The sequence below is a fragment of the Vitis riparia genome, chromosome 3 (genome assembly GCF_004353265.1).
Source record: "Vitis riparia cultivar Riparia Gloire de Montpellier isolate 1030 chromosome 3, EGFV_Vit.rip_1.0, whole genome shotgun sequence".
Classification (NCBI taxonomy): domain Eukaryota; kingdom Viridiplantae; phylum Streptophyta; class Magnoliopsida; order Vitales; family Vitaceae; genus Vitis; species Vitis riparia.
Window position 1 is genome coordinate 12803547 of NC_048433.1, and position 19929 is coordinate 12823475.

At 30.6% G+C, this 19929-nt stretch overlaps 1 protein-coding gene across 1 annotated transcript; it reads right to left on the bottom strand.

Moving 5' to 3' along the window:
• Window positions 1–5542: 5542 nt before the first annotated feature.
• Window positions 5543–7677, bottom strand: LOC117911423 (nicotinamidase 1-like). The gene is made up of 5 exons (XM_034825794.1): window positions 7506–7677; window positions 6994–7177; window positions 6565–6698; window positions 6146–6331; window positions 5543–5881 (listed from the first exon to the last, which is right to left on the bottom strand). Exons 1-5 carry the CDS (start codon window positions 7644–7646, stop codon window positions 5780–5782), a joined length of 747 nt encoding a protein of 248 aa, XP_034681685.1. The 5' UTR covers window positions 7647–7677; the 3' UTR covers window positions 5543–5779.
• Between the last annotated feature and the right edge of the window lie 12252 nt (window positions 7678–19929).

The following is a 19929-nucleotide window of genomic DNA, read 5'->3' on the forward strand; positions in this document are numbered from 1 at the left end:
AGGTCCGGTTTGTGACGAAAACCAAACATGACAACGATGTGACTGATCATATAGGTATGGTCTACGTCGAAATCAAAACTGAACTATCGAAACCTAAATGACTAGGTGTGGTTTGCGATGAAAACCAGACATGACAACAACATGACTGATTGCACAAGTGCAATCTAGGTCGAAAAGGAAATTTGGTTGTCATGATCGATCAAACCAGGTGTCATATGTGATGAAAACCGGACATGACAATGGCATGACCACTCATACAAGTGCAGTGTACGTAAAAAATAATACTAAACTGTCATGACCGATCGGATCGAGTGTTAACTATAACGACAACCAGATAGGACAACTATGTGACTGATCATACAAATGTGGTCTACATCAAAGATGAAACTGAGTTGTCGTGATCAATTGGACTGGGTATAGACTGTGACGAAAACAAGATGGGATAACAACGTGATGGATCATATAGGTCTTGTCTACATTGAAATTCTAATTTAACTATTGGGACCAATCTAACTGGGTGTGGTCTATGATGAAAACCAAACAGGACAACGATGTGACTGATCGTACAGGTGAGTTCTACCGTAAAAACGAAATTGAGTTGTTATGAATGATTGGATCAAGTGTCATCTGTGACGAACACTAGATAGGATAATGACGTGATTGATCGTACAGGTACAGTCTACGTCGAAAATAATACTAAACTATTGTGACCTATTGGATTGGATGTTGATTGTGACTAAAACTAGATAAGACAACTACGTGATTAATCGTAATGATATGATCTACGCCGAAAACAACATTGAGCCATTGTGAAAAATTAAACTAGGTTTAGTATGTGATGAAAACCAAACAAGACAACAACGTGATAGATCATATAGGTGTGATCTATGCAAAAACCAAAACTCAACTGTCGAGACCCATTTGATCGAGTGTGATCTATGATGAAAAACTGACAGGACATCGACATGATTGATAGTACAGGTATGGTCTATACCGAAAACAAAACTGAGTTATCGTGATTGTCAGATCGGATGCCATCTATGACGAAAATAAGATAGGACAACGATGTAACCGATCATATAGGTGCGATCTACACTAAAAACGATCCTAAATAGTCATGATCGATCGGATTGGGTACCAACTATGACGAAAACCAGATATGACGGTTACGTCGTTGTCCATAAACATTTCCAATCGATCATGACTTTAACAAACTTGCTAAACCAAGTCATGGGATACTGTTTTAAGCCATAAAGTGCCTTTCTCAACTCACATGCCTTATTCTTCTTTAACTCAAACCTAGAAACCTCCATATACATTTTTTCATCAAGATCACCATGTAAAAAGGCATTCTTTACATTACACTTCTACAAACTCCATCTATGATTAGCTGTTAAAGATAATAAGATTCTTACATTATTCATTTTTGCAACAGTTGCAAATGTTTTAAGATAATCTATCCCTTAAGTGTGAGTATATTCCTTAGCTACTAATTTTGCCTTATAATATTAAAGTGATCCATCCACTTTATGTTTCATAATGAATACCCATTTACAACCCACTAACTTCTTTCCTAAAAGTAGTTCTACCAAGTCCAATGTTTTGTTTTTCTCACGTACATCCATCTCAACCTTCATAGCTTCTTTCCACTCTTTAATTCTCAATTATTCAGAGACAATTTTTAGAATAGTAATAGTGTTGAGGTGGACAAGAAAAATTTTATAACCACTAGACAACTTCTCATAGGACATAAAGTGAGACAATGGATACATGGGCTATTGAGTAACTTCCTAACACTCTTTTTAATTTATATAAGAAGATCGTAATTATCAAACAATAGGCACATTATTTTCATAATCTTCTAAATTAGGATTTACCTTAATATGAATTGGTTTTGAATTATAAACCTGCATTGATTGAACAAGGGATTCTTTTTTCCTTGAATATACTTGCAATGGGCGAGTAACACTCTTAAATTTATTTATCCTTTGCCATCGGACTAGGAGTACTAGAATCTAACTCATTTGGTAAAGGATAAAAAACAGATGGCGATGAAGAAGACAAAGGATTTTGATTTTGTGAGGATGGGAAATATGAAAGAAGCAAAAACAAATGTCGATCCTTATCTTCCATGAATGATGTCTTCCCTTGAAAATAAGGATCGGATTAGGGAAGTAATTTTCAATTTCAACAAATGTTACATCTATAGAGACAATGAACCATTTTATTGGGGAATGATAACACTTATACCCTTTCTATGTTGAAGAATATCTCATAAAAACGCACTTAAGAGCCCTTGGATCAAGTTTCTCATGGTTATTTGAATGAATATGAACAAATGATACACACATCAAAAGACCCTAGGAACAAAATGATTTGTTGTTTTGAAGTCAGGAAAAAAATTCGAAAATATTTGCATGAGGTTGTTATAATCAAGCACTTAAGTAGGTAGTTTATTAATCAAATGTGTAGTGATTAAGACAACTTCTCCTAATAATTTTTGGAACATTTTTTTTTTGGAAAAGAAAAACTTGGGTAACACCTAGAAGATGACCAATTTTTTGTTCTACCGTACCATTTTGTTATGGTGTATTAGTACATGAAGACTCATGAGCTATTCTTTTTTCTTTGAAGAATGGTGACAACACTTGATTAAAATAATCTCGAGCATTGTCAGAACGAACTCTTTTTATCTCAAACCCAAATTGATTTTTCACTATGTGGAAAAAATTTTGAAAGGTGAAACTCACATATAATTTTTGTTTTAGGAGAAACACCCATCATAGTCAACTACAATCATTAATAAATGAGACAAACCAATGAGCTCTATAGATATTATGAACTATAGAAGGTCCCTAAGCATCACTATGAATAAGAGAAAGACATTGAAGCTCTTGTATTACTTATTGGAAAAGAAACATGCTTATGTTCTGCAAGTTCAAAAACATCACAATGAAAATGACCCAAATCAAATCCTTTAAACAAACTAAGAAACATTACTTTAAGAATACTAAAAGAAGGATGACCGAAATGAAAATGATATAACCATATTCTATTTTTATTTGAAAATGAAGACTTAGAAAGTAGAGACAATAGAATAGAACACTTAATGTTGTTTCGCCCATTAGGTTCCTTGAGAAAATAGAGCCCATTATTTTGCTTAGCAAGTCTAATCATCATCCCCATGCTTTTATCCTAAAATTTACACAGTGCAAAAGAAAAAGTCACCATATAGTTCAAATCCTTTGTAAGCTTGTGAAGTGAAACTAGATTGGTAGATAATTTTGTCACATGTACAACACTTTCTAGAACAAGGTTTTGATTTATATCTACACCCCTTGACCAACAGATATAACTAATGTTCCATTAGTAATAACAATTTTCTTATTACTAGACAAGAAATATAAGAGATAAACCCAAGAGAAGATTAGGTCATATGATCCTTAGCTCCAGAATCTACTATTTATTTTCCTTTTGAGATTGAACCATTAAGTGCATAGGGTTGAGAATTACCTGAAAAAGCCAAGGAACAAGTACCACCTTTAGGTTTCTCTAATGTCCACATAAAATATTCAACTTCTCTATCTATTCTCTATTGAAATCAAGTCGCTCTTAAGAGAATTCTCCTTTGCCTCCTAATTGTCTCAAGGTCAAATGTGTCTATCCTTACCCTCATCCTTGATTACTTTTTGCTGTCCAAAAAGTATTTTGAGTATTTGAGGGCTTACTGTAGAGTTTCTAACACCTCTCCTTGGTGTGTGTTGCGACTTCTTACAATAGCTAGTACACCATAAAGAGTCTTTACTACTTGCTCTTGGTCTTTCTAATAGCCTATTATTTCCTCCCACTCCACTAGAACAAGCATTTGACTACTACTGGTTTAATTTTACAACTCTAGGATTTGTATATTTTGTAACCAAGGTTAAACCATTTGTCGATTGAGACTCCATCATAACCCCTCTTCATATTTCTTCCCCATGAATTATGGAAATTGTTTCATTGAGTGAAGGAACTTCTTCCTTGCCTAACACTTGGACTCGAACAAGATTAAACTCAATATATTCAATCTAGCAAGAAAGGTGTAAATATGTAAATCTTTTTTTTTTTCTCCATAAAACGTTTAAGAAGGGTTGCATCATCATTGCACTTCTTTTAATACACTGAAAATGGTCTAACTCTTGCCATAAGTTTTGTAAGATTTGAGCATAATTAGTGACTGAGCAATTACCTTATTTGGTAAGTTACATCTTTGTCTTAATCTTATAGATTTGAGAAGCATCTCGAACTTCAGAATAGGTATGCCTGTAGGATTCCCAATTTTCCTTTGTTGTTGTAAAAAATATGTAAGTATCGCTAACTTTTGGCATCATTGAATTCCATAACCAAGACATTACCATAGAGTCTTCTTCATCCCATGCAACAAATTTTGAATCATTTGGTTTCGGTCTCTTCTTAATTGATGACTCAACTTGCCCTTTCCTTTCAAGAAGGTTAGAACAAACTAAGACCATTTCAAATAATTTTTGTTGTTGAGATGTAAACTTGATTGAATATTCTATAACTCCTCTATTGGGGTGTTGATGACATCATTTGTTGATTTTGGATTAAAGACTTGCTTATTGGTAGATTCTAAAACCTCAAACATGTTTTTGGGCATAAGTGGAGGAAATCAAATAAAAGTTAAGGAAGGATTGTAAAAACGCAAGCTATAACAAGAAAATAGAGCAAAAGTTATGACAAAAGAACCAAACTTCTCGAAGTTCTTGAAGAAGAAAAAAACAACAATGAAGGTTAAAAAAATCAACAATGAAGGTTGAAAAAAATTAGAAACCCTAAGGAGCTTGATTTGGATTTGATACCATGTGGAGAAAAATTGTATTTCTTTTCATATTGGGGAAGTATACAACCAATGAAATATATATACAAATAGTGGAAAGAAAAGAAAAAAGGAAAGAAAAAGAACAAAAAGAAAGAATTCCTACAAATTAGGGATTATATATATATATATATATATATAGTAGTACACACAACTGTACACCTTACACTATTGTATATTATAGTTGTATATCTTCAATCAGTTGTAATAATCTTCAACAAATTAGAAGCCCTTGAAGAGTACAAATTGAATGAATAATCCTTAAAGATACACGTATTCATGCAAATAGTGAGATCTCAATAAGTTATGGACATATTGAAGAAAAAATAAGATCAAAATAATATTTTTATTAATGATATTTTTACTTTTTAAGTGGCACTTGAAATCATAAGAAATGATAAAAGTCCCTAATCATAAAATGTGAAAGAATGTTGATATAAAAAATGATTAGTCAAAATATTGTTATGTACTGCTGAGGAAAGAAAACATTAAATTAAAGATTCAGAAAACGAATTATAAAAAATAGTGTCTCCAATGAACCCACCTAGTTCAAGCTGCCCATATATATATATATATATATATATATATATGCACACACACAAATTATGCCTATTAATTAATAGTCTTTTATCTGTTGTTAAGATTATAGATAGATCAAGAAATATGAATATAAACAATGAAATATTGGGCACCAGAGACACATTGAGTTCCAAATAATTGAAGCACCAGAACGACCTTGCCACCATGTTAGGAGTCCTAGCTTTCCACACACCTTAATATCATACCTATTACATGTTTGCCTTCTACTTGTTTTCAGTCTAGTCATAAAGCAAGTACTCTATCCTTGAACTTGGTATGATTCAGAACTATAAATACAAACAGATAAACTCCATGTATTTGAATCTAGCAGCCAGCTGCTTCATGCATGGACCCAACAGACACTTTTCTTGCTATCTTAGCTCCCCTCCCTTTAGCCATGTAAAGACCAACGTGATGCATCAGTTCCTGCCACAAAAACAATGAACAATTGCATAAATTAAAGGCATGGCTCACATGTGTGGGCAGTCTGCAGGCAAATTTGTGACGGTACTGCTCATGTTTATGCATAGGCACAACCTTTAGGTTAGGAAGATTCAGCCTGTTCTTGGTGCGATTGTGTTTAAACAAATGCAAAAATCTATTGTTCAATTCATACATCTTATATAATCTGAATTATCATTAAAATGTTTATATTGAGAGAGACCATGATCTTATACGATGGATAACTACCTGGGGATGAGCTATGGAATCCTTAATGTTTCTGGCGATGTGATCTGGAAAATCAAATGTCGCACAGCCACATGAATACACAACTACATCTTCCAGAGGGCCAAGAAAACCACGGTTCTTTGCTGATAATGTAGAGCACACAAAATCCAGCACGCATATATCTGTGCATATCCCTACAACCAATAGCTTTTCACCAAGATACATACATATATAATCGTTAAAATCATGATTCAAGGTATATATATATATACATATTTCTGTTAATAAAGAAGCAGAGCAACACCTAGCTGATTATGATGGTTGTGGCATAAAGACCCTTATCTCTATCAGCAGTTGGACACATTGATTCGGATTTGATAAAATAGAATTCCAATGATGCAACATGTCTTGCCCAACAGAAGAAATTAAGCAATACTTACAACTTTGATCTTGTTGGTGTTCACCCAATCCACAAATACATTGGAACCATCCCTCTCAATTGAACCAATATATCCATCATAGCAATCTTTGCGCCTGATTGTTACATTTGCTTCTTTTTCTATCCACTGAAGATCTGCAGATTAATGGAACAAGACGGCTTTAGAGAATAGAAAGAGCCAGAGTGTGTATCTCAAACAGGAACAGGGCCTTTAGGAAGCACAAGGAAACCAAAATTAAGTCAACTTAAACTGGAGGCACCACCAAAAGGATTACCAAAAACACTAAAAATCAATGCTAGGTTGCAGCAAGAGAGCTTACTTGCTCAGTTCAAATGATATGAACAAAAGAATAGAAGTCATACCAAATTGCTAAGCTCCAAATGATTATACAATTTCATTGAGAGAAAAGATTGAGTACTGAGTACCTACCTGGAACCAAATTCGATTCATCGGTGCCAGCCACACAATGAGAAGGATAAGGGTGTTCATGCTGGTCAGGACGATGAGAGTCAAGGAATGCCATAATGGGCCACTTCTTCTCACAGAAAACTCTGGCCAACTTTGCAGATTCATCAATCATTCCTGATATCTGCTGATTAGGCTCTAGCGGAGCCTGTGAGCAAAAAACACAAGAATTCAATTTAAACGACTTCTATTTAGTGATTGAATCGAATTCAAAGCTAAAAAATTAAAAAAATAAAATAAAAAATAGAGGCTACAACCCAGAATCCCTTACTCAGATAAGAGTAACTTAAGCAATCCTTTGACTGCAATCTAGTCTTATGACAATCACAATGAAACTAATTAATACAAGAAAGTGAAGATACCCCAATCTGAAGCTTAAACAGTAGGACCAACAACCCCATGAAAGGGTGGGTTCAAAACTATGAACAAGCCATTGTGCAAATTTACCAAGAAGGAAAAAAGAAACTGGGAATCACCAGATTTCCGGCTCCAACAGTGCAGAAGCCATTTATGATGTCCACAAGAACTAAACCAGTTACAACATCATCACACAACTCCACGGACTCCTGCTCAAGTGGGAGCTCCTTCTTCAAAAGGTCAACCGTCTTAGATACCATCGTCTCCTCAAATGAAGTGGAATGTAAGGCAAGAGTTGAAACTTTAAGGCATCTATGAAGATATTTGTAGATGGAGATAGACTCAATAAGATACGGACAAAAAGTTCCATCATCTGATGTTCTCACCAAAAAAACAAGACAAAATTATTAAGGAACCCACTCCTCTCACCTTCACACGCAAGTGCACTTTTAAAAAAGTCACCATATATGGATCCCATGGTACTTTGCAGGAAATACCAAAATCATCCTTATTCTCATTTGTGCATAAGTTCTCACTCTCACCCTGATTATTTATTTTACCTTAAAATTGATGGAAACATATTAACACAAATTACAACCTTCTAAAAAATTTTTTTAGCTTCTTTTGCCCAATTATTCAAAATTTCAGTTTTTTTAATTATTTTTTTGAATTAATTTTTGCAGTTTTTTTTTATAATCAACAAAATCTTGATTTTTTATAATTTTTTTTTTCAAAATTCTAACTCTTTTTATATGATTTTCCTAAGGAGAGATTTTTATTTTTTATTCATTTTTTTACAATAAAAGGGCTTAATATTTTAACAAAGAATTATAATTTTGTTTTAAAACTGTTCTAAAATAAAGGAAGAAGAAGAAACTAGAAGAAAAGGAAATTGGAATGTTGAGAATAATATATTCATTCAATTGCTCGATCTCCCTTTTATAGAAAGTATGGGAAAATATTTATAACAACATTTGAAATAATCATCTATACCAAAAATAAGATATGATCGTCTACAAGTTCTCTTATATTAACAGATTTTCGTAACAAATTTATTATTTTATTACATTCTCTCTTGGATGATCATAAGAATGTCTCATCAAAATCTTACTAGGAAAAACACTAATGAAGGAAAAAGAGTGCAAGACTTCTTAAATGATCTGATCATTAGAATTGTCTTATTAAAAACATTACAAGTAAAACTTAGTAGGACAAAGTCTGAATGAAGGAAAAATTGAGCACATCATATCCTATTTTTATGTTCCCCTTATGTAAATATGATTATGCTTTCTTTAACACTCTCATTATAAATATTTTAATCATAACATTCCAATATTATATCTTAATTCTTATGTAATCAAAACACTTTTATAAATAGATTTGTCAAATTATTACATAACTGAATCTATTGAATACCAATTTCACCATTCTCTTTTACTTAATGAGAGTAAAAGAACTTAAGGGGAGATAAGCTTAGTTTTATCACCTCCCTTTAATTTGTGTAATGGAAATAGTATCATATTTATGTGACATGGTCAAATTATCATTGATGAAGGATAGTATATATGATTCCCCAAATTTGTTGGATCACTTACTTTAGTCATATATTCATGATTTGCTTCATAAGTTGTGAGTATATTTGAATGATTTGAAAAGATGTCTATTATTGTTTGCTTAATTGATCTTCATGATATTATTGTACTGTCATAGGTAAATACATATTCATTAAAGATCAAATTTTATGAGGATTTGAAAGATATATAGTCAACATCCCCATAGGAAAGCAACTAAGATTTCATTCCTTTTGGAATAAAATAAACTCATATGTGTTTGTTCCATAAAAATATTTTAATACAGGTTTGATCTCATTCCAATGTCTTGAAGTTAGTGTAAATTGTATCTTTTGTAATTTGATAAAGAATTCTATGTTTGAGATCATGTATAATTTGCAAGGTACATCATTGTATCAATCATAGTAAGATACAATACTTCAAAACCAAGTGATGTTTTACTTTCTTCTTTGGCATGAAACATATCTTTTTAAAAATGTGTTTTATATATAGTGTTTTCTTTTTAATCATTCTTCATATTTGTATAATTATTTCATAAAAACAGGTCATATGAACACAAGTGAAAATAATTGAAAACACCAAAAAGGTGTTCTATAAAAGCATTTTCTTTCTGTTTTTAAGAACAAAAAAATGTTTTATGTTTTCTGGTTGTCAAATATATTTTTTTATTTTTTTGTTTTGGAGAAGAAAAATGTCTTTGAAAATTGTTACCGAACAAGGCCTTAGGTTCTAATTAGGAAGTGTTTTTTTTTTTAAAAATAATTCTAATAAATAGTAGAAAATTGTTCTATAATGTTTTATAGAACTAAAGTCTATTTGAGAAGTGAAATATTTTAAACTTTTTTCTATATTTTTAAATATGTTTTAAAAATAATTTTTATATATAGTACTTTCTTTTTTTTATCATTTTCCATATTTGTATGATTATTTTATAAAATAGACATGAGAAAATAAGTAAAAAGAACTAAAAGATAATATTTAAAAACATCTTATTTTCTATTTTTATGGACAAAAAATTGTTTTCTATTTTCCAGTTACCAAACATTTTTCTATTTTTTGTTTTGAAGAAATAAAAATTATTTTTTAAACACAGTTACAAAATAAGGCCTTAATCCTTCAAGAAATTGGTTTAATTTTTTTTTTAAAGGGGAAAATTTGACATTTGGTTAATTTTTTTTTATTTTTAAAAAAACTATATACTAAAAAAATATATTTATTATATAGTTAAGAAAAAAAAAAAAAGTTAAGGCATTGTTTAACAATTGTTTTTTGAAACAATTTTTGGTTCTTCAAAATAAAAAATAGGAAAATATGTTTCACAATAAAAAAATAGAAAATAATTTTATATTATCAAAAATAGAAAATATGGTGTTTTCAAATAATATATTGGTTGTTTTCACTTGTTTTCTCAGTTTTAAAAATAATTATACAAATATAAAAAAAATTATTAAAATAAAGTAATAAAAATAAAATTTATTTTTAAAACATATTTAAAAACTTTTTTTTTTTTTTTGAAGATGCAATTTATGTTAGAATAATTTATGGGATTTTAGGTAAAATCAATAATTAAGATGATTTTATAATTTTTTTTTATAAAATAAATAGTTAGAAGGACCTTAGAAACTTTAGGGTAAATAAACATAAGAATGATTTTGACGGTTTTTATACAGGGGATTAATTTTTTTCAAAGTGGATTTAAAGAGTAAATGGTTGGATTCCCGTATTTCTATTTTGGCTTATAATGTATCTTTGGATAATATTTGGGTTAAAATATATATATATATATCCTACTCACCCTCCATCTCAATTTGTCAAATGTGTATAACAACAAAACAGAAAATTTGATCCTTAAATTTTTTTTAAATTAAAAATATAATATTTTCCATCTTTTTAGTTTTTTTTGTGAGAATTGTTTTAAAAAATAATTATATAAATATGAAGAATAATTAAAAGTAATAACACTACATAAATAATTTAAAATAAAATACTATATATAAAAGTTATTTTTAAAATATATCGAAAAATATAAAAAAAAAACAGGTTAAAATTATTTTAGATTAAAAAATAGGTTAAAATTATTTTAGATTACCAAATAAACTTCTGTTTTAGAAAACTACATAAAATTGTTTTTTAAAACTGTTTTCAAAAATTATTTTTAAAAATATTTTAAAAAATAAAACCTACATTATTAAATGGAGATATAAATAAGTAAAATTAAAATAAAAAAAATATATTAAAAAGTGTAAATATAACATGATTTGATTGATGGTACTTTTTTATACCTACTAAAAAATATTTTTTGACACTAAAGACCGACCAACAAAGCAAATAAACAAAGAAGCGATATATCAATTATCATGAATGATAGAGAGACAAAGGCTAAAAACATGCGAGAAATTAGGGAAAGTTGTGTTTGCAGCTAGCTTTTTGAAAGTAATATAATATTCAAACCCTAATAAGCTGGAATATGATATTTGATTGTCAAAGGGGAAAATATTATCGTTTTTATGCACTCTTTGCTTACTCCATTTTATGCTCTTAGATTGCCCCTTCATGCCTCCATGTTAGCTGCAATCCTATCTCCATATCACCAGCAAGCCCTTCATGTCATAGGAGAGACTAAAAATTTGAAAAATAGAAAAATCTGAATTTGAAACAAATGAAAAATCACTTGACTCGACAACCAACTGTAATTTCTGTAATTTGAAACTTTTCTTCTCTTTGATTTGGGAACATTTCTCTTTCTCTCTTGGCTTCATCACCCACACGATCCTAAGACCCATCTAAAATTTCCCAAAAATTGTCTTATTTGAGAGAAAAAAAAACTATTAATCCAAAACTCCAACCTGCATGTTTCTCTCTTGTCCACATAAAAGTGCAATAAAACGGAGCATTCCATCCTAAGAATGTTCGGTTAAAAGACAACTTCAAGAGGTGCATCTATGATTGTGAATTTACTATGCAACGCCTACCTAAACAGAAAATTGGAATCCAAAATATTGGCTTTGTCAACAAGATATCTCTTCTTCTCATTGAGTCCCATTTTGCCTTAACCTCAAACCAAAATCTGAAGGTAAATAATTTTTATATATTGTTCTTTAGTTCCTTTGTTTGAAATAGAGCACATCAATGATTTTGGAGTCGTTGGCAGACTTGAACTTTTGTGTTGGGTTGTGGAAACCATATTATTCCCAAATAATCATATGACCTACAAGTCGCATTAAATCCAAATGGAACTTACAACATATCCGATTGCAAGTCGCATTGTTATTTTGGAGATTGTACCTTAGGTACTACCTTAATAGCCCTTAGGTACCACCTTAATCTACCTTAGGTACTACCTTAATGGAGCTTAGGCACCACCTTAGTTAAACTTGGGTACTACCTGTCCGAAGGCTCAGAATTTCAATTGTGGACATTAATTACTTCATTTGTGACCCTTAGAGCATGTCATTATGTGATTATTTAGTGTGGTCAAATGGTTCATCTTTATTATTTTGGGGACTATACCTTAGGTACTACCTTGATATCCCTTAGGTACCACCTTAATGTACCTTAGGTACTATCTTAACGGAGATTAGGTATTACCTTAGTTAAACTTGAGTACTACTTGTCCAAAGCCTCAACACTTCAATTGTGGACATTACTTATTTCATTTGTGACCCTTAGAGCATTCCATTATGTGATTAATTAGTGTGCTCAATTGGTTCACCTTTGTTATTTTGGGGACTATACTTTAGGTACTACCTTAATAACCCTTAGGTACCACTTTAATCTACCTTAGGTACTACCTTACTGGAGCTTGGGTACTACCTTAGTTAAACTTGGGTACTACCTATTCAAAGCCTCAAAACTTCAGTTGTGGACATTACTTACTTCATTTGTGACCCTTAGAGCATGCCATTATGTGATTAATTAGTGTAGTCAAATGGCTCATCTTTGTTATTTTGGGAATTGTACCTTAGGTACTACCTTAATATCCTTTAGGTACCACCTTAATGTACCTTAGGTACTACCTTAACGAAGATTAGGTACTACCTTAGTTAAACTTGAGTATTACTTGTTCGAAGCCTCAAAATATCAATTGTGGACATTACTTATTTCATTTGTGACCCTTAAAGCATGTCATTATGTGATTAATTAGTGTGCTCAATTGATTCACCTTTGCTATTTTGGGGATTGTACCTTAGGTACTACCTTAATATCCCTTAGGTACTACCCTAATAGAGCTTAAGTACTACCTTAGTTAAACTTGGGTACTACTTGTCTGAAGCCTCAAAACTTCAATTGTGAACATTACTTACTTCATTTGTGACCCTTAGAGCATGCCATTATGTGATTAATTAGTGTACTTAATTGGTTCACCTTTGTTATTTTGGGGATTGTACCTTAGGTACTACCTTAATAACCCTTAGGTACCACCTTAATCTACCTTAGGTACTACCTTAGTTAAATTTTAGTACTACCTGTTGAAAGCCTCGGAACTTCAATTGTGGTCATTACTTACTTCATTTGTGACTCTTAGAGCATTCCATTATGTGATTAAGTAGTGTGCTCAATTGGTTTACCTTTGTTATTTTGGGAACTGTACCTTAGGTACTACCTTGATATCCCTTAGGTACCACCTTAATGTACCTTAGGTACTATCTTAACGGAGATTAGGTATTACCTTAGTTAAACTTGAGTACTACCTGTCCAAAGCCTCAACACTTCAATTGTGGACAATACTTATTTCATTTATGACCCTTAAAGCAAGTCATTATGTGTTTAATTAGTGTGCTCAATTGGCTCACCTTTGTTATTTTAGGGACTTTACTTAGGTACTACCTTAATAGCCCTTAGGTATCACCTTAATCTACCTTAGCTACCTTAACCAACCTTAGGTACTACTTTAGTTAAACTTTGGTACTAGTTGTTCGAAGCCTTGGAACTTCAATTGTGGACATTACTTACTTCATTTGTGACCTTTAAAGAATGCCATTATGTGATTAATTAATGTGTTCAATTGGTTCACCTTTGTTATTTTGGGGACTATACCTTAGGTACTACCTTAATAGCCCTTACGTACCACCTTAATCTACCTTAGGTACTACCTTAACCGATCTTAGGTACTACCTTAATTCTTCTTGGGTACTACCTATCGGAAGCCTCAAAACTTCAATTATGGACATTACTTACTTCATTTGTGACTCTTAGAGTATGCCATTATGTGTTTAATTACTGTGGTTAGTTGGTTCACCTTCGGTTTATTGATGACTGTACCTTAGGTACTACCCTAAGAAAACTTATGTACTAGCTTAGTTAAACTTGGGTACTACTTATTTGAAGCCTCAAAACTTCATTGCTAACCTTGGCTTGTTATATTTTGAATTTTTTAGTTAATCATCACTATTATTATAGTAAAATGTGGTATACATTTGTGAATTATATACGTTTTGTACTATCTTTTGCAATAGTCATTACTTTTTAATTATAAAAAAATAACCAACAACAATTATGTCATTAGATGACGAACAGACAAACATACTATGTAGTGTTTGTGGGTCGTAGACATGGAGTGTATGATTCTTGGGTTGAATGTCAAAAGAATGTGCTCCTTTATAAGGGAAGTGTTTACAAAGCATATACTTCTAGAGAGGAAGTTTGTCTGAGCTTGGGTATTCTATGAACCAAGATGGAAGAGAAGTGATGAATGTTCATCAGTTGGCAAACCAAAGTCCAAACATCCAATTGATGATGACCATTCCTTGCAAAATATTTCATATACATATATAATCGGTTTCTTTGTTGGCTTCTTTGTAGCATGTGTTTAGTTGAAGAGCTATGGGAACAAACATGATTGTCCAGCATGCTGGAATCGTATATCTAGCACATTTTATAAGACCCATTTAATACAAATGCATGTATATGCTTGGTAAAAATCATATAATATACAACTTTAAATCTATAAAATTTCATTTTTACACTTACCATTTACTTGAATGTCTTTTATTGCTCTTCTCAAAATCCCTGGAGCAACACTTGCTAACCTAAGAGCTTCATTGATAACTTACATTTTCACTTGGTCAAATAGTTTGCACGAATTTATATTGGCATATGTGTATGTGTACTAAAAAATTATCAACTTACTTGATGAGTAAAAGTCATTGACTTATATTCCTTCCATGAAATTCCAAAATTTGGATCTTCCTTATTTTTAAGGATTGCCTCATGCTCCTCCTATAATATATAATTAAATAAAATGTATGAGTCCACTAGGGTTATCAATGAAAACATGATAATAGAAAGATTGAAAAGTCGTTAAATAATTATCACTTACAATTAGTTCTTACATTACTTAAGGGTATTCTATGAGTAACTTCACAACTAAGGTTAAAGTAGAGGAAATTATCTCAAAACTAGCAAGTAGAAGCCTAAACATAACAAAAATGGCAAAGTCATCCGATAGGAACTTTTCTTTCTTCATATCATCAACAATCAGATAAAGAAAATCCCCTTTAAGAGTTTTAAGCGAAGCTTTTTTCTCTTTTAATGTATCACAAATAAACTTTATTGCCTTCTTTTGGTCTTGAAATTTAATTTATATGAAATTAATTAAACTAAATATACAAAAAAAAAATATAACTTTAAAAGTTTTAGAGTATAATGAAAAAGAGTTTTAGAATTACTTTTAGACATTTATGGAAAGTTGTAAACAGGATATTCAAAGGAAATGAAATAAGAGCATGTATGATATTGGTAAATTTTTTACTAAAATGTGCTCCCTTCATCTTGAAGCCATAACTAAACAACGTGGTTGCAGTAAAATTAGATATCATCTATGTAAAGACCATCAATAAAGTAAATATTAAAAAAAAATCCATTTTTTTTTATCATAAAGTTTGTTATTATTGATCTTTTTTTGCTCAATTAGCTAGATTTATATTATCACATAATCTTGTTAATAACCTCAATGAATATTTAATATGAATAATCTATTTTAATATAAAGTAATGCTATTTTTTCATTATTTTTAATTATTTAAATTATAAGTGATAATTAAATATGTTAAAAAATAGTCATATATATTAAATACGATATTTTTGACATTCTATTATCACTTCCCACTTTTTCTACCCTCTTAATATGGTGAGAGATTAAAAAAAAAAGATAAGTAGGTTTTTCCTACCTTTTAACATGAAGGGATTGGAGATCAAACAAGTGGTTGAATTAAAGCTTGATAAATTACTAATGAAATGCATGCTTTGAATTCAAAGGTATGCAACTTGTACTAATCATGCAGCTTTGTACGTATCATATCTTAGTCTTCGAAATGAGTCTGTTTTTTAGGGCCTCGGTACCAAAATGAGCCAACGTCAAGTTCCTAACATACTTGTGAATATAACCAGTTGCAGTAATAGATTGTGAAGCATCTAGGCTGACAAGCCTTGCAAAGGAGTCCATGTACCGTAACTCCACCAACTTCCCTTCTTGTTTGAAGATTTAAGGAAGATGGGTCTCGGATTTCAAACTCTAATTTTTTTTTTTTTGAGACTTTCCATTCGAATGGGGGGAGGGGGAGTTGAACACTCCCTTTGGCTTTGCTCTACTGTTGCAAAATCACACTCACACCTACGCCTCTTGAAGTCGGCTTGTTACTCAATGTTTTTGCGATCAATTGCTCCACTTGCTTGCTGAGATAGTGGAGAAGAAATAAAGGAAAATTGGGTTAGGCCAAAATGAGAGGATGAAGGTTCAAAGATGGATACTTGTTGGCTGGTCAGGACATCAAGACATGGTTCGCCCGTTTTCAGATTTGAAATTAGGTTTAAAATTGGGAATTTCCTGAGATGGAGTTAAGGCAAAATGACGGGAAGTGAGAGAGAGAGAGAGAGAGAGAGTTTCCATACTTTTGGTTCTTGGGTCAAGTTTCTTTGTGTTTCAAATTTGAGAATTAGTTCAAGTTTTAGATTGTTTTACTGACATGGAGAAATTTAGGGGCAATCTGGGAAGAGGAAAAGTAAATAGGACATAGTGCATGTTTCTGATATTATTTTGCCGATTAATAGTTAGATCTCATATTTTATATATTTGGATCTCCAAAACTATATATTTTTTCCACATCAGGGGCCTAAAACACGAGTTTCCTGAGAAATTATCCAAATGCTAGGTTGAAAATGATAAAGACCCTAGAAGGTCACTTATTTTAACAAGTCTTGTCGAGGATGGTAGGAAAAAAAAAGAAAAAAGTACCTTAATGGTCATTTAGCTTAATATCATACTAAAATTTCAAGAATGTCAAACCAAAACCCCAAAATTCTAAGACCAAACATTCCATAAAGCAAAACCCAAAACCCACCTTCCTCACAATCTTTTAGTCATGGGAGATCCAAAAGGCAAACACAAAGAACACTTATGTTATGTGAGAGAAAGACTGAAGACACTAGGGATGAGGATTTACTGCTCAATTTCCATATTCCCTAACATTGTCTCTACAAAGCCACTCTAAATTTCAATCTGAAATGGGTTTCTAGCATCGAAATTTTTGAGCATGTTGCCACCCATAGCAAGGCGACATGGTCAAGTCGAGCTTGAGCTAGAGAAGGGGGGTGGAAAGTTTGAATGGGCGAATTGGAGAAAGTGTATTTCATGTTTTCATTTATTAGAAATTTGATATTGTTTTATTTTAAAATTGGTTTTTTTTGTTCTTTTACTTTACTCTCACTACATATGATGAAACTGTTTTTTTGATGGGTGTCTTTGCTTTGAGTTTGAAGAAGATAAAATATTTAATATTTTTTATTGGGGTTTATTAAAAGAATTTTTGAAGAAGGGTTGGTGTATAGATTAATATGCTATACCACATAAAAGGAAGATTTTTATAACAAAATAAGAAAATAATTATGTAATTTTTACTTTTTTATTACTTTCCTTTATATGGTAATTTTTTCATTAATTTTATATTTTTTCTTATTTATTTTTCTCTATTTTCTTTCTTTCAATACATTGAACATATGATGTTATTATACTATTGTGATGTATTAAGTGTCATTGGTGTTGTTGTACGACCAACAATGTCTTTTTCAACAAGCTTTCTCGAATGACAAGTGTAGCTGCAACAAGGTGTATTGGATGGTTGGTCAGTCAATTTTTTGTTGAAAGGCTTGGGTTTAAGCCTGGTTACCACTAGACCAAACTTGCAGTTATTAATATATGTTGATAATAAATATGATTAAAGTTTATTACTAAAAAAAATTTTTTTTTTTAATTATTTTACTTTAAATTTTATTTATTTAATTAATAAATGTATAAAAATCATCATTACAATTTTTCTAGCAAGTCTTTTTTAATATCATTTATATGAAATTAAATATAAAAATATAAATATTAAAAAAAGTCATATATGCATCATCATTTATTTACATTATTGAATGCATTTGAATTAAATAAATCATAGTTTTAATATTAAATGTATAATCATTTATCTCATTAATATTATTTTAAAAAGTTACTATCATTTCATTTTAAATTTTTTATATTTATCCTTCTAGTTTTACTTAATTTTTGAATGTTTTTATTTTAAATGTTAAAAATATAAATTTATTCAAAAAATACTAAAAAAAAAGAAGTTATAATATTTTATAAATTAAAATTAATTTGATTATATAAATAATAAATTATTAATGTCGATTTATCCTTGCTTACTGATATTTTTCTCTTTGGTCATATCTATTTCAATTACACTTAGAAAATAACTTTAATATGTGTATTTTTTTTATCATTTTTTTTTAGTTTTTCTTGATATTTCCATGAATTTTGAATAATTTTCGCCTTATCAATAGTTTTGTCAAAATATCCATCGATATTTCTCTAATATTTCCAATATATCCGTAAAATCGAAATACTGATATATCTGTGTTTACCGATATTTCAAACTATGCATATAGGTATAACTTGTGGCTTGTAGATGAAATTTTGTTGGAAGTTCGAAATTGATTTTTCCTTTTATTTATTCATTTTTATTCTTTAAGAAGAATACTTACAGGGTAGCGAATTTCTCTACCTCTAATATCTCTAAATTTGGTAGATGCTCCTAATGATATCTTATCTTATTTTTTTAGTATTAGAAGTTTCTAGGTCTTATTTCTTCTTGGTTGGTAGCATGAAAGATTTTCATGGAGATCGACCATTGTTATGATTTTTTTAAAAAAAATTATATCTTCTAAGGTTAGTTTATATATGATGACATCATAATAATAATAATTATTTAAATAGTAAATTGACAATATTAACAACAATTAGTGTTGCAAGCCTTTAACTTGGGTTTGTTTGTTTGATTAGATTTGGAGCTAACTTGAATTAATAAACATTCAACCAAAATTGTAACTTAACCTCTAACCAAAATGATCAATCCAAACTTAACCCATTCCCACATTTTTAGTCACAAATTAAGTTTGGATTAAGTTTGGACTGATTAGATTGGACACAAGTTTGATGAAACCTAAAAATTCTCGATCCAAACTTAACCCATTCCTTCATTTTTAGTTACAAATTAAGTTTAGATTGGGTTTAGAGTGATTAGATTGGACACAAGTTGGATGAAACCTATTTGTAATTGTTAGCCTAAGGGTTCTCCTAATCATATTTTGATGATAACAAATCATGGTTAAGTCACTAATTGGTTTGAATTATAAAGAATTTTAGGTGTTAGTTTAGAAATTCATCAAATGACCTAATGGATGCAAGATCAAAACTTTTGGAAGACCTTTAATCATAGAAAACATATGTAAGATGAATGCATGGGTGCACTTAGGATTTACATATCATTTCATGCATCTTTGAAAAACTCGGTTTATGCTTTAAAGTTATATTTCCATCAAAATCCAAGATCTATCAAATGAACCTTAGGCAAAACATTTCAAAATTGGCATATTAATTTACCTAAAGACCTTGCCTAAGTGTTAGCAGAGAAAAGAACAGAAAAATATAGGTT

What these genes read in the sequence shown, in the direction of transcription:
- LOC117911423 (XM_034825794.1), bottom strand. Translation starts at nt 7,646, where the DNA reads ATGGTATCTAAGACGGTTGACCTTTTGAAGAAGGAGCTCCCACTTGAG. An exon ending in CTGTTGGAGCCGGAAATCTG is followed by an intron (nt 7,178 to 7,505) that starts GTGATTCCCAGT and finishes TTTTGCTCACAG; the next exon opens with GCTCCGCTAGAGCCTAATCA. An exon ending in TGAATCGAATTTGGTTCCAG is followed by an intron (nt 6,699 to 6,993) that starts GTAGGTACTCAG and finishes ATTAATCTGCAG; the next exon opens with ATCTTCAGTGGATAGAAAAA.